Genomic DNA, 13,058 nt, shown 5'->3' with positions numbered 1-13,058 from the left:
TTGTGTCCTGAGCGCAAAAACTATGCCTTGCGAACAAAACAAGTACAGTAAAATATGCAGAAACGCACCCAGCAAAACCTTGTTCAAAGCACAAATACATTGTGCTGAGGTGTGCACAATTGAGCATACGTCCGTTTGAGGGAATGTGCTTCAAGATTTTATCTATGTTCCTAAAGTTTTACCAATTTTAGCCGAGTTCATTGAATACCCCTGGATTTCTCTGCTTCTGTTTTGCAGAAGGCGAGCTTTACTGCGACTAGGAGAGACTGGGTTGCATGGAAGACAAAAAGTCCAAACAGGTGAGTTCCTTGTAGCAGGAGATAAATGTTATGGGCTATAGTATATATGAGATATACTGGGAGTTGTAGCATCATAAAACCTTTAGGAGCACAGGACATCACTTGTCTTTACTGTAATAAATGAATGTGTACAGTCCCCACAAATTATTTTACTTGTGCAAAGATAACCATGTTGTGGGTGTTAAAAGGTAGTGAAGCCTGCAACGAGATATAAATGTGTTAGTATGGACCAAGAAGCTACAGGACAGATCCCTTCAGCTGTGGATGCAGACACCATTTTGCAGGATAACCCTTCCACTTGGTTTTCATCTTGCTAATTCCCCATGGCTGTGCTGCTGAAAGGATGTAAGCAGGGGCGTAACTATAGAGGATGCGGTTGCACTCGGGCCCAGGAGCCTTTGGGGGGCCCATAAGGCCTCTCTTATCCATATAGGGAGCCTAGTACAATAAATAAAACATTATAGTTGGGGGCCCTGTTACAGGTTTTGCATTGGGGCCCAGGAGCTTCAAGTTACATCTCTGGATGTAAGGGAAGTGTTGATTTCTTAAGAGCCATTTATAATTATCGCTCAAAATTCATTCAAAGGAACAAAATTGAATGATTATTGTCCCGTGTAAATGCGAAAAGATTGTTTACTATTCGTCCACTTCTAATCGCTATAGAGGGGAATATTAAATAATAATCTTAATTTATATAGCGCCAACTTATTCCACAGCACTATACATTACCTCATGTGATCTAGACTCTATGCTTCTCTTAATACATCCCAGAATTGTGTTAGCCTTTTTGACTGCTGCATCATATTGTTGACTCATGTTCAGTCCATGATCTATTAGTATACCCAAGTTTTTTTCACATGTGCTGCTGTTTAGCCCAATTCCTCCCATTCTGTATGTGCTTTTTTCATTTTTCTTGCCCAGATGTAGGAATTTGCATTTCTCCTTGTTAAATACCATTCTGATAGTCGCCGCCCACTGTTAAAGGGGTTGTCCCGCGGCAGCAAGTGGGTCTATACACTTCTGTATGGCCATATTAATGCACTTTGTAATGTACATTGTGCATTAATTATGAGCCATACAGAAGTTATCAAAAGTTTTATACTTACCTGCTCCGTTGCTGGCGTCCTCGTCTCCATTGTGCCGACTAATTTTCGGCCTCCGATGGCCAAATTAGCCGCGCTTGCGCAGTCCGGGTCTTCTGCTGTCTTCAATGGGGCCGCTCGTGCAGAATGCCGGCTCCGTGTAGCTCCGCCCCGTCACGTGCCGATTCCAGCCAATCAGGAGGCTGGAATCGGCAATGGACCGCACAGAAGAGCTGCGGTCCACGGAGGGAGCAGACCCCGGCGGCCATCTTCAGCAGGTGATTATGAAGACGCCGGACCGCCGGGATTCAGGTAAGCACTCTCCGGTTTGTTTTTTGAACCCCTGCATCGGGGTTGTCTCGCGCCGAACGGGGGGGGGGGGGGGGGGGGGGGTTAAAAAAAAAAAAAAACCGTTTCGGCGCGAGACAACCCCTTTAAAGCTTTTTTAGAGCTTTTTGAATACTCTCCCTCTCTTCCCTAGTGTTAGCTATCCCTCCTAGCTTTGTGTTGTCGGCAAATTTGATCATTTTCCCATCAATTCCCTCCTCCAGATCATTTATAAAAATGTTGAACAAAACTGGGCCTAGGACAGAGGCTTGTGGTACCCCACTTAATACATTCTTCCATTTGGATGTGCAGCCATTTATGACCACTCTTTGAGTACGATCACTCAGCCAGTTGTGAATCCACCTGACAGTTGCCTTGTCAATCCCATCTTTGGTCATTTTTTCAATAAGTATGATCTGAGATACTTTGTCAAATGCTTTACTAAAGACAAGATATACTATATCCACCGCATTTACCTGATCAACCCAGTCGGTGATTCTATCATAGAAGTAAATTAAATTAGTCTGGCATGACTTGTTTGTTACAAACCCATGCTGGCTCTGGTTAATTACTCAATTTTTATCCAAGTACTTGCATACATGCTGTTTAATAATTTGTTCAAAGATCGTTCCCGGTATAGCGGTCAGGCTCACAGGCCTATAGTTTCCTGGATCCACTTTCTTCCCTTTTTTTGAAGATAGGGACAACATTTGCCCTTTTCCAATCTTCTGGGACTTCTCCTGTTCTTCAGGAATTTTCAAAGATTATGGCGAGTAGTTCAGCAATTACCTTCGCTGCTTCCTTTAGTATCCTAGGATGTAATTCATCTGGACCTTGAGACTTTAATTCATTTAAGTTAGCTAAGTGTTCCCTCACCATCTCTCTGCTTATAGATAGCCTGCATTTTTTTTATTCCCCCAATAGCACAGGGAAGATCAGTTGATGTTCCATCTACTTTTTGAGAGAAAACAGATACAAAATAGGAATTTAAAAGTTCGGTTTTCTCAACATGATTCTTAACCAATTCACCATTTTTATCTTGTAAGCATCCAATAGCATCTTTCTATTTTCTTTTGCTTTTGACATACCCCCAAAATCCTTTTTATTGCTTTTGGCCTCTGTTGCAAGCCTCAATTTATTATTAGCTATAGCTTTTCTGACACTTGCCCTACAGTTTGCAGACTTATATTCTTCTTTAGATATTCCCCCCCTTCCTCTTTCCATTTGATAAACATATTTTTCTTCATTTTTAACATATGTGCAAGTTCTGTGTTCATCCATCCTCATCTCATTAAATGCTTCCCATTCTTCCTTCTTTTAGGGATTGTTAATGATTGTGCTTTGAGAATCTCATTTCACAATATTTCCCAACCTTCTTGGACATTTTTGTCCTTAAGAACCTCCAGCCATTGGATTCTTCCTACCCTCTTTCTGAGTTCATTAAAATCTGCCTTTCTGAAATCCAACATTGAGGTCTAAGTTTTCTCAGGTCTTCCTCCCCTTTTTATCCAAAATTCAAGTATATCACTGCCCCCCAAGGTCCCAGCCACCCTTACTTCCTCAATCATTTCCTCCCTGTTGGTAAGAATTAGGTCCAAGATAGCAGATCACCTTGTTTTCTCTTTGACCTTTTGGAAGATAACGTTGTCAGCAAGAGCGGATAAGAATTTGTTGGATCCATTACTTTTACCTGAGAGAGATTCCCAACAAATGTCTGGATAGTTAAAATCTCCCAATCACCACGTCATACTTTTTGAGAGCTTGGCCACCTGATGTAGAAAGAGTTCATCCATATCTTCTGCTTGTCCAGGTGATCTTTAGTAAATGCCTACAATAATGTCCTTTCTGTTGTTCTCTCCTTGTATTCTTACCCAAACCATTTCTATAGAACTACCATGCAGTCTAAATGGGGCTTAACAATGATCTCTTTATCTGTTTTCCCTTAGTCCTAATTACAGCACAAATGTTTCCATCCTATTCTTTTCTTTTTGCGTATTTTATAATTAGTAGGGTAGACGAGATTTAGTTAACAATATATAGGAAGACAGGACTAATTGTTAATTAGTTTATTGGTTCTCATTCAAAATTCCTAATGTCCTACCAGTTCACAGGGGCAGAAATACCCCACAGTTGTACTGCTGTTAGGACTAAGCAAAAAAGATTAATGTTAGAAATCATCTCTTTCATAGATTTTTATTTTTGGCTTGAAATGGCTGCGTGCCCGAAACTCTGCGATTTTTTTTTTTTAAAGGATGAGATGAATGAACGCTAATATTATATTGGGAATCTTCAATGTCTTGGATATTCTTCTATATTGTGGTGATCTGATAAACCTAATAATTGGAGATATAATTGATATCTGGTGATATAATATGACCCATAACTGGTGGCTGCTTTAGGTGACTGCTGCTTTGTTTTCCACTCATCTTTGTACACTAGACACAATATAGAGCCAGGGTCTAATCTGAGAGGGTCTGCTTATTTTAAATCTTAGGGAGGAGGCCGGACCCCTGAACTTGTCAGCCCTGTGGCCCTTTCAACTTATGGGGTCTTCACAATGAATTGCTGAGCAACGTGATTTGCTGTTCATCATCATATAAACCTTTCTCTTCCAGGCAGGAGCTTTCCCACAGTCCGTCCACTTTTCCGTTCTGACGTCTTCCCGTGTATTAATCTACCTGTGAAGAAAGTGACCCTCAGCCCATTCATCGGCACCGAGGACATCCCAACAAGGACGCATTTCATTGGATCCTTGAGACAAGACATTCATCGATATTTCATTGTGCAGCAGTCGTACACGGAGAGATATTAGTGGGTGTGATGCAACACCAGAGAGACTCAGTACTGTTCACACGGAATTACACAATTTAGCAACCAACTCTATGATAACCCATCATTAGAGGAAGCTCATTGTAAAGCCTTGTTCTACAAACTCAGACAATATATTTTTACTCAAATACACTCATTGTCAAAAAAAAATTAAGCTCCTAGGAGTTTTCAGAATTGAATGAAACTTTCTCTGTGTGATTGTAACATTGATATAAGTGATTACAATATCAGAGCAAAAGCATCATTTATTGTGGAAAACTGAAACTTTGAAGGGAGGTTGTAGTACCCTTTTGTAGTGCCTCTAGCTTGGATACAAGATGTGATGGGCGGGCATGGAGGCTCTAGTACCCTGCTGTACCAACTCTAGCTTGGATATAAGATTTGATATGGGTGGGTATAGAGGTTCTAGTACCCTGTTGGGCCGCCTCTACCTTGGATACAAGATGTGATACAGGCGGACATGGAGGCAGTAGTTCCCTGTTGGGTCGTCTCAAGCCTGGATACAAGATGTGATACGGATGGGCATGAAGGCTCTATTAGCCTGTTGTACCGCTTCTAGCATGGATACAAGATGTGATACGGGCAGGCATGGAGGCTCTAGTACCCTGCTGGGGTACATTGGAACATTCAGACATGCATTTTTAGTTGAAGCTCTTTTTTTTTTATTGAAATTTGAATTTAGATACTCAAATAGTAACATTTAAATTACAAAAGTATTACCAGTGCACATTTTTTTCAGCTTTAAACATAAGGATGTTTTCAGTTCAATAGCATGCTGCAGTAACTAGTTAAGCAATTATCACTTATAATCTAGTATTCAAGCAATTCCAACAGAATCTATGTAACTTAAAGGGGTTGTCCCGTGGCAGCAAGTGGGTCTATACACTTCTGTATGGCCATATTAATGCACTTTGTAATGTACATTGTGCATTAATTATGAGCCATACAGAAGTTATAAGAAGTTTTTCACTTACCTGCTCCATTGCTAGCGTCCTCGTTTCCATGGAGCCCGTCTAATTTTCGGCGTCTAATGGCCAAATTAGACGCGCTTGCGCAGTCCAGGTCTTCTTCTTTTCTCAATGGGGCCGCTCGTGCAGGATGCCTGCTCCGTGTAGCTCCGCCCCGTCACGTGCCGATTCCAGCCAATCAGGAGGCTGGAATCGGCAATGGACCGCACAGAAGCCCTGCGGTCCACGAGGGAGAAGATCCCGGCGGCCATCTTCAGCAGGTAAGTAAGAAGTCACCAGAGCGCGGGGATTCAGGTAAGCGCTGTGTGGTGTTCTTTTTTAACCCCTGCATCGGGGTTGTCTCGCGCCGAATGGGGGGGGGGGGTTGAAAAAAAGAAAAACCCCGTTTCGGCGCGGGACAACCCCTTTAACATATCCTTTTGTGGAGCTTCAATTTAAACAAATCATACCAGACATGCATTTTTTTCACACGCATATTACATGCGTGAATAACGCAGCATGTTCTATTTTGGTGCATAATGTGCCCAATATAGCCTATGTTGGTTTAAATTACGCAGTAAATATGGATGTTACATGCGTATGTAACTGGCACTAAAACTGTATTACGTGCATTAAAAGTATGTGCATAATAGTAGCAGAACTAACCCCAAAAATACATTACATGGTTTGCGGAATTTGTTGCCTAGATACTTGACTAAGCTTTCTTATGTTATGTTTTGTTTTATAAATCTTTTCATCTTGAAATCCCCCTGCGAGGGGTATATCTATAGTTACTATATTGTAATAGTTTGAAAAAAAAATAAAAATATGTGCATAATATACAGCCCACATACGCCAGTGTGAGTGAACCCTAATTGTTGGGACCATTTATGTAGTGGTTTCAGGCACTGCGTTGGAGCCTCAGGTGTAATAGCTGCAGGTCTGGAGAGTAGTCAGGGAAGAGCTAGGGGTCAGAAACAGGAGGTCTCGTGTCACGGTACAACTAGAGGAGACGGGTAGCATGGTCAGAAGGGAAGCCAGAGGTCAGTATTAGGAGGTCTCAGTTTGACAGCAGAGGAGCAGGTAGAAATAGAGCTTGATCAAGGCTTGGAGCACAATAATCATGCAATGCATGAAGGAACAGGGCCAGGTTTATATAGAGGGCTTAATCAGGAGCAGGGCGAAGCTAGGACAGGGAGACAGCAACTAGGTAAACAGGCTGGGGTATACAGGGCCTCTTTGTCCAAAGACCTGAACGGCTCAACAGGGAAAGCCGCTGACTGGACTGCAGGAGGTATGAGGTTCGAGCGCTTACAATTTACATATTGTTCTCTCGAAGACGTTTATTTCAAATTTCAACCCCTATGCAAGTTTGCTAAACATATGAAAGCAATATATGAGTGAACACTTGCTGCTATGAGAACCCGCAGTGATATGATATTGAGCGTCCAGTCAAAGGCCAAACAAGCCGAAGCATGGACTGTTCAGGTAAGGATGACTCGCACGTATTAAGTGGCAGGGCAAAATGTTCAAATAAGGCGAGAGCCAAATCAGTATTTGGAGGGAGGAGTATGCTGAACACGTACACAGCTCCCTGCAAAGATGTTGGCTAGTCAATGAAAGACAGCGATTACCAGCAACTATTCTTAGGTGAACTGAACTGAAGCGACTAGCAAATGAATTCTAGTTCGTCACCTGGTTGGTGGCCATGTGTCTCCATGGCAATAAACTACAAGCTGCAGAACCCGCTGTTAATCTGGTGTAAGGGCTCGTCCACACTAGCATATCATCATCCATGAAATGCACACTTTTATGGACAAAAAAGGATGATAACAAAGTTTCATGGATCCAAAAAGTAAATGTATGCTTACAATTGATGCGTTTACAAGTCTTTTTCATGTACTATTCTTCCACGTGAAAGTGCCAGCATAGATGGCCCTAAGTATACTATTAGACTATCATTCAAAAAATTGTTCAATCTAAATGCGTGCTAACGATGAACGATAATTGTTCACTTTTAGCTTGTTGTTCATTTTATGCAGGACTAAAAATCATCGTTGGCTCGTTCACTTATCGTTCAGTTAAACCTCTTAGGGACACAGACCTTTTTTTTCAGTTTTTCCTCCCTTTTTATAGAAATCCTAACTCTTTTATTTATCCATCAACGCAGCTGTCTAAGGGTTGGTTTTTGTGGGACAAGTTGTATTTTTCAATGGTACTATATAATGTACCAAATAATATACTGAAAACCTTAAAAAAATTCTACACTGAAGCAAATATGACATGATAACTCGTACTGACCCACAGAATAAAGTTATGGCTGCTGTTAGCCGTTTAGTCATTCATGACCTTGACGACCCTAAAGGCTCCCTCCCTCCATGTTTTTTGGTTTTGCATTGCTTCTTTCATTTGTGATATCCACGCCAGTATCAGCTCTGACAGTATCAGCCATCATGTTCTTTGGCGGCCAGGTCTTCTTTTGCCACTGATCTATCCAAGCATTATAGATTTTTCCAGCGACTCTGCTGGCATTACATGGCCAAAATACATGAGTCTGAGCCGGGCCATCTTACCCTTCAGTGACAAATCGGGTCTTATACAATTCAGGACTTCTCAGTTTGTTACTCTCGCTGTCCAGGGTATACGCAGCAGCTTTGGGGCTTCTGTCACTCGGGGCATTTAAGTACAGCTGTCGGAATTGACTGTGGCATTTAAAGGGTTAACTGCTGCAATCAGTGGCGCTGCTTATGGGAGCTGTTGCATGTGGATGTCAGCTGTAAGAAACAGTCGGTCACTGAAAACGGCCATATACTTACTGACACAGGAGGGCAAAAGTGTGCACCTATCTCAGCATGTAAGCATCCATACTGCCAAATGAGGGAGCCAATTACACCTTTGGAGGACACCGATGAGACAGCCACTCACACAACCTCCTATATAGAGGGTGGTGACTGCTTGGTGTATACTCCTACACAGAGTAGATACAAGGTATCAGACCATCATGATACATGTAGTGCACCATGCAAACAAGCAAACTATTAAAGGGGTTGTAGGCCCCCTGTTTGGCGCGAGACAAACACAAGGGATGGGTTAAAAAAAAAAAAAAAGTTTAGTACTTACCCGAATCCCCGCTCTGCGGCGACTTCTTACTTACCTTACCAAGATGGCCGCCGGGATCTTCACCCACGATGCACCGCGGGTCTTCTCCCATGGTGCACCGTGGGCTCTGTGCGGTCCATTGCCGATTCCAGCCTCCTGATTGGCTGGAATCGGCACACGTGACGGGGCGGAGCTACGCGATGACGCATAGAAGGGGGCGGAGCTAGAACGCCGCTCGTGCTGACACCCAAGAGAACGGAGAAGACCCTTCTGCGCAAGCGCGTCTAATCGGGAGATTAGACGCTGAAATTAGACGGCACCATGGAGACGGGGACGCCAGCAACGGAGCAGGTAAGTGAATAACTTCTGTATGGCTCATATTTAATGCACGATGTATATTACAAAGTGCATTAATATGGCCATACAGAAGTGCTTAACCCCACTTGCTTTCTCGGGACAACCCCTTTAATGACGCCATAATAGTTCGGCAGGCTGCCCTGCACCTTAAAAACTGAACGACATTGGTACTGTCACCCCGGGCTCCCCCGGCATTTAAAGCCGCACTGCATGTGAATAATACATAATAAATCAGAGCTATTAGTTGGATTTTGGCCAAATACTTGAGCTCACAAGCCAATCGTCAAGGCACCTCGCGTTTTGTGAGTCCTTACACTAATATAAATGTATCAAAGAAAGGGAAATATAAAAACAAACAATCACTGAAAACTGCTATATACTTACTGACACAGGAGGGCAAACATGTGCACCAAGCTCAGCATGCAGGCAGCCATACTGCCAATTACACCCGTGGAGGACACCGATGAAACAGACACTCACACAACCTCCTATATAGAGGGGGGTGGCTGCTTGGTGTATACTCCTGCACAGAGTAGATACAAAGTGTCACCCCATCTTGAAACAGTCGTCACTCGAATTGTATGGATCGACTCCCCATTCTCCTCCATACAAACCCCCGAACCTTCATAACGTAAATGTACGTCCAGAGCATTAAGGGGTTAAATAACAGCCGTTCACAGACACTCATACAGCGAATATGAAAGACTGAACGATTTCTCGTTTGTATGAGCCAACAATGTATCCGCTGTACAAGAGCGAACTCCGACTTCATTTGCTTGTTCAAATGATAAATCGGCTGGTGTAGAAGTGATAATCGTCCCGTGTAAATTGCCTAACTTGCTGCACGGTTTGCACTTCCTTTTCCCCCTCAGGTCTTAGGCCAGCCTCTACATGGTCATATTTGTGCATAGAGACTAAAACCCATTGATTTTAATGGGTTCTTTCACATGAATGTATTTTTTCTGCACATTTAAGCTACGCAAAAATACAACAAAGCATGCTCTATTTTCCTGTACATTTGTGCAGCAAAAGTCCCCATAGACGTCAATAATGGGTGTGCAAATACACTAGGAGATGCGTGAAACACTGTAATTGCACAGGAAAAAGAACACATCTGAAACTCAATAGACTAGCCATTTTAATTGGGGCGTTTTTTTTTCATCCCATGCGCAAATGAACATGCATTGTGCGAGGAAAAAGTACAGTAAAATATCCTGATGCACAGGCAAAAAAAAACATTGTTCATTCCGCAAAAAGTTATGCTCATGCACAAACACGCATACGCTTGTTTGAAGGGCACTTTAAAGTTGGGTAAATATCTAAGATGAGCAACAACATATGACAAGTTACACCGTGGTATTATTTACCAGTATTTACCAAAAAACTAGGTCAAAATGCAGAATTCCATGAATTACTAGCTTGTACAGGTCGAGCCACGGAAAGTTAGCCGGCCTCCGGCACCATAGTCTTTCGAGGGGGCCGTAGCCCTTTCATTTTACTTCAACAGTATAAAAAATGAAAGCTGCATGGTGATTGGTTGCTATGGGTAACAAGGACAGATTGTATTTTAGACAGTCTTCATAAATCTGCCCTATGGGTGTTCTCCTCAGCCCAAGTTTCTTAAATTCAAATAGAAGTGAATGGGATCCACTTCCAGCACCAGTTGTAACATGGGGGTAAATCAATAAAGCTTTGGAAAAAGCAATCCACTTACTTGTTTCTCCTGTCGCAGTATTGTCGGAGGAGGACTACTTTTCTGTGGCGCTCCCCGTAGAACCACCATGGCAGCAATAACTTGAAGTAATCATTTTATCAGTCTTTCACATCATACTCAAGAAATGTTGGCCCACTCTTCTCTACAACGTTGCTTCACTGGCGTAACTATAGGGGATGCAGTTGCACCCGGGCCCAGGAGCCTTGGGGGCCCATAAGTCCTCTCTTCTCCAAATAGGGAGCCCAGTACTATGAATAAAGCATTATAGTTGGGGGACTTGTTACAGGTTTTGCATTGGGGCCCAGAAGCTTCAAGTTTCGCCTCTGGTTGCTTCAGTTTATTGAGGTTTGTGGGATTCGGTTATGCACGGCTCTCTTAACCCCTTAACAACTGCCTAAACGCCTTTTGACGGCGGCAGTTAGGCCGAATGCCCACTGACGGATTATCGCTCCAGAATTCATGGCCAGACACCCACCGTGAATTCTGCAGAAATGTCCGTCCATAGACATGTTATGATAAAAGATTCTCCCCTGCCCACGAGCGGTTTTCCGCTCGCGGGGGAGAATCACAGCATGTTGTAATCTGTGCGGAAAATCAGACGGGTGGCTTCCATTGCAGTTAATGGAAGCCGTCCGTCTCCTAATACTTCCACAGCGAGCAGTGCGGGAAATGTCGTCACAGCCCAGCGCCGGCACGTCATGTTGCAGTTGAAAATGTGAAAAAAAATGACAATTGTTTTCAAAATTTTCCCAATTTTAATAAATATACACAAATTCTATTGGTCTATTTTTACCACCTAAAAGAAGTACAATATGTAGCAAAAAAACAATGTCAGAATTACTTGGATATGCAAAACCTTTACATAGTTACTAAGTATTATTATATGTGCAGTATAATAGGTATAAGTAGGTCCAGATTCTGCCATGTCTTAAATTTTGCACCTTTTCATATTAAAGCCTAAAACTTTAATCATCTCAGTTCTTGTTGCTCTACAAGAACCTGTAGTCCCTGACAGAGTGCTCACTTTGATTGCTGGATCGTAATTAGCGCCTGAGTACCCTAGACGTCTGACCTGCCTTATAGTAAAACAGTCAGTGGTAGCAGCGTTTATTTTCGGACTGTGTTGGGGTGTCATCTGTGCTCCATCTTGCAGCGAGTACAGGATTGGGGGAATAAAAGTACTCATGCTCACATCATGTGCTGAGAAGGCCTGGTTCATGACACTAAGGTTATGACTTTATAATGCATCTTGAAGTTCACTGATTGGTGTATTAGGTTCAAAACGTAATAACTGTCAAGGAATGACGACAAGCACAACAAAATATAATAAAATGTGTTTAACAAATGAAATGCGACTTTGCTGCAATTATAGATGTGAAAAATGAGTAGTTTTTCCCACAATAAAAAGGGGCTCCTGTTTGTCATGCTCACATATAAGGAAAATTTACTCACCTGAAATTTTCTTTCTGAGGCAGCACAAATGGGATTTGGCCAGAACATGTTTCACCGAGTTACGCATATAGGCCCTACCCATAAGACCTCTCTACTAATCCAATCTAGTGAAATAAAACACAAGTAATTGCTGCAGAAAAAAATGTAACGGTTGGGCATTTGTTGCTTTGGACTCGAGCAAAAAAAATTAGGTGAGTAAGGCCGGTTTCACATCTGACCCAGATGATCAGCTGATGAACAAGGGTCCCAAGTGGCGACTACTGATGACTTGTCCAGAGGAGGTCATCAGTGAAAAAGAGGGCAGACAAATAGTGTTGCTTGTCTTAATCGGCTGGGCGATAAAATTGTCCCGATTTTCACCAAAAAAAATTAGGCAAATTTGAATAGATTTTTGTAAAAAAAAAAAAAGCAGGAAAATACAAATTTCCAACAATGCCTGCTGTAGGGGTCAGTGTTCAGCCAATCAGCAGCCATGGCACATTGCTGATGTTACCAAATACGTCCTCCATCTTGCATATGGACAGCAGTTTCACTTCGCGCCTGCATCACATGACCTAGCCATATATAACATAGACACAGTGTAACCAGAGAACATTTTACAGTTGAGGACAGGACAGAGAAGCTGCATCATGTTTATAAGCCTATATAAAATGTGGTCTGTTAATAAAGACAGATATTCTACAGAGGATATGTTGCTGCTGGTGTGAAAGCTTGTATACTAGCAGAGAACTTAAACGGGGTTCTGTTAAAGGGACCAGAGAAAGAAGCAGTACTGTTGTATCTAGTCTCAACCACAACTAGGGGGTGGAGACATAGGTTGGGCACGATCACTGACAGGGAGTGAGGACGTAACACCCCCAATGTGGATTGGCTGCTGCTCCGACATTCCGTTTGACAAGCTGGCTGACCTGAGTAGCGTTGGACAGAACGTGCGGCAGTACCGAAAACCACT

The 13,058-nt window shown here is 42.6% G+C and overlaps 1 protein-coding gene across 4 annotated transcripts in view; it reads left to right on the top strand.

The window, feature by feature from the left end:
- WDR97 (WD repeat domain 97) overlaps positions 1-6,333 on the top strand; it is a 66,742-nt gene extending 60,409 nt beyond the window's left edge. For all 4 annotated transcript variants that reach the window (XM_066578105.1, XM_066578103.1, XM_066578102.1 and 1 more), the window contains 2 exons: positions 238-299; positions 4,324-6,333. In XM_066578105.1, the coding sequence (XP_066434202.1) occupies positions 238-299; positions 4,324-4,520 (259 nt within the window). In that variant the 3' untranslated portion in view covers positions 4,521-6,333. The remainder of the gene's footprint in view (positions 1-237; positions 300-4,323) is intronic.
- The last annotated feature ends 6,725 nt before the right edge of the window (positions 6,334-13,058 follow it).

The sequence above is a fragment of the Eleutherodactylus coqui genome, chromosome 9, assembly GCF_035609145.1.
Source record: "Eleutherodactylus coqui strain aEleCoq1 chromosome 9, aEleCoq1.hap1, whole genome shotgun sequence".
Classification (NCBI taxonomy): Eukaryota; Metazoa; Chordata; class Amphibia; order Anura; family Eleutherodactylidae; genus Eleutherodactylus; species Eleutherodactylus coqui.
Note: the sequence above shows the minus strand (reverse complement) of the source record. Positions and strands in the feature narration are given on the sequence as shown.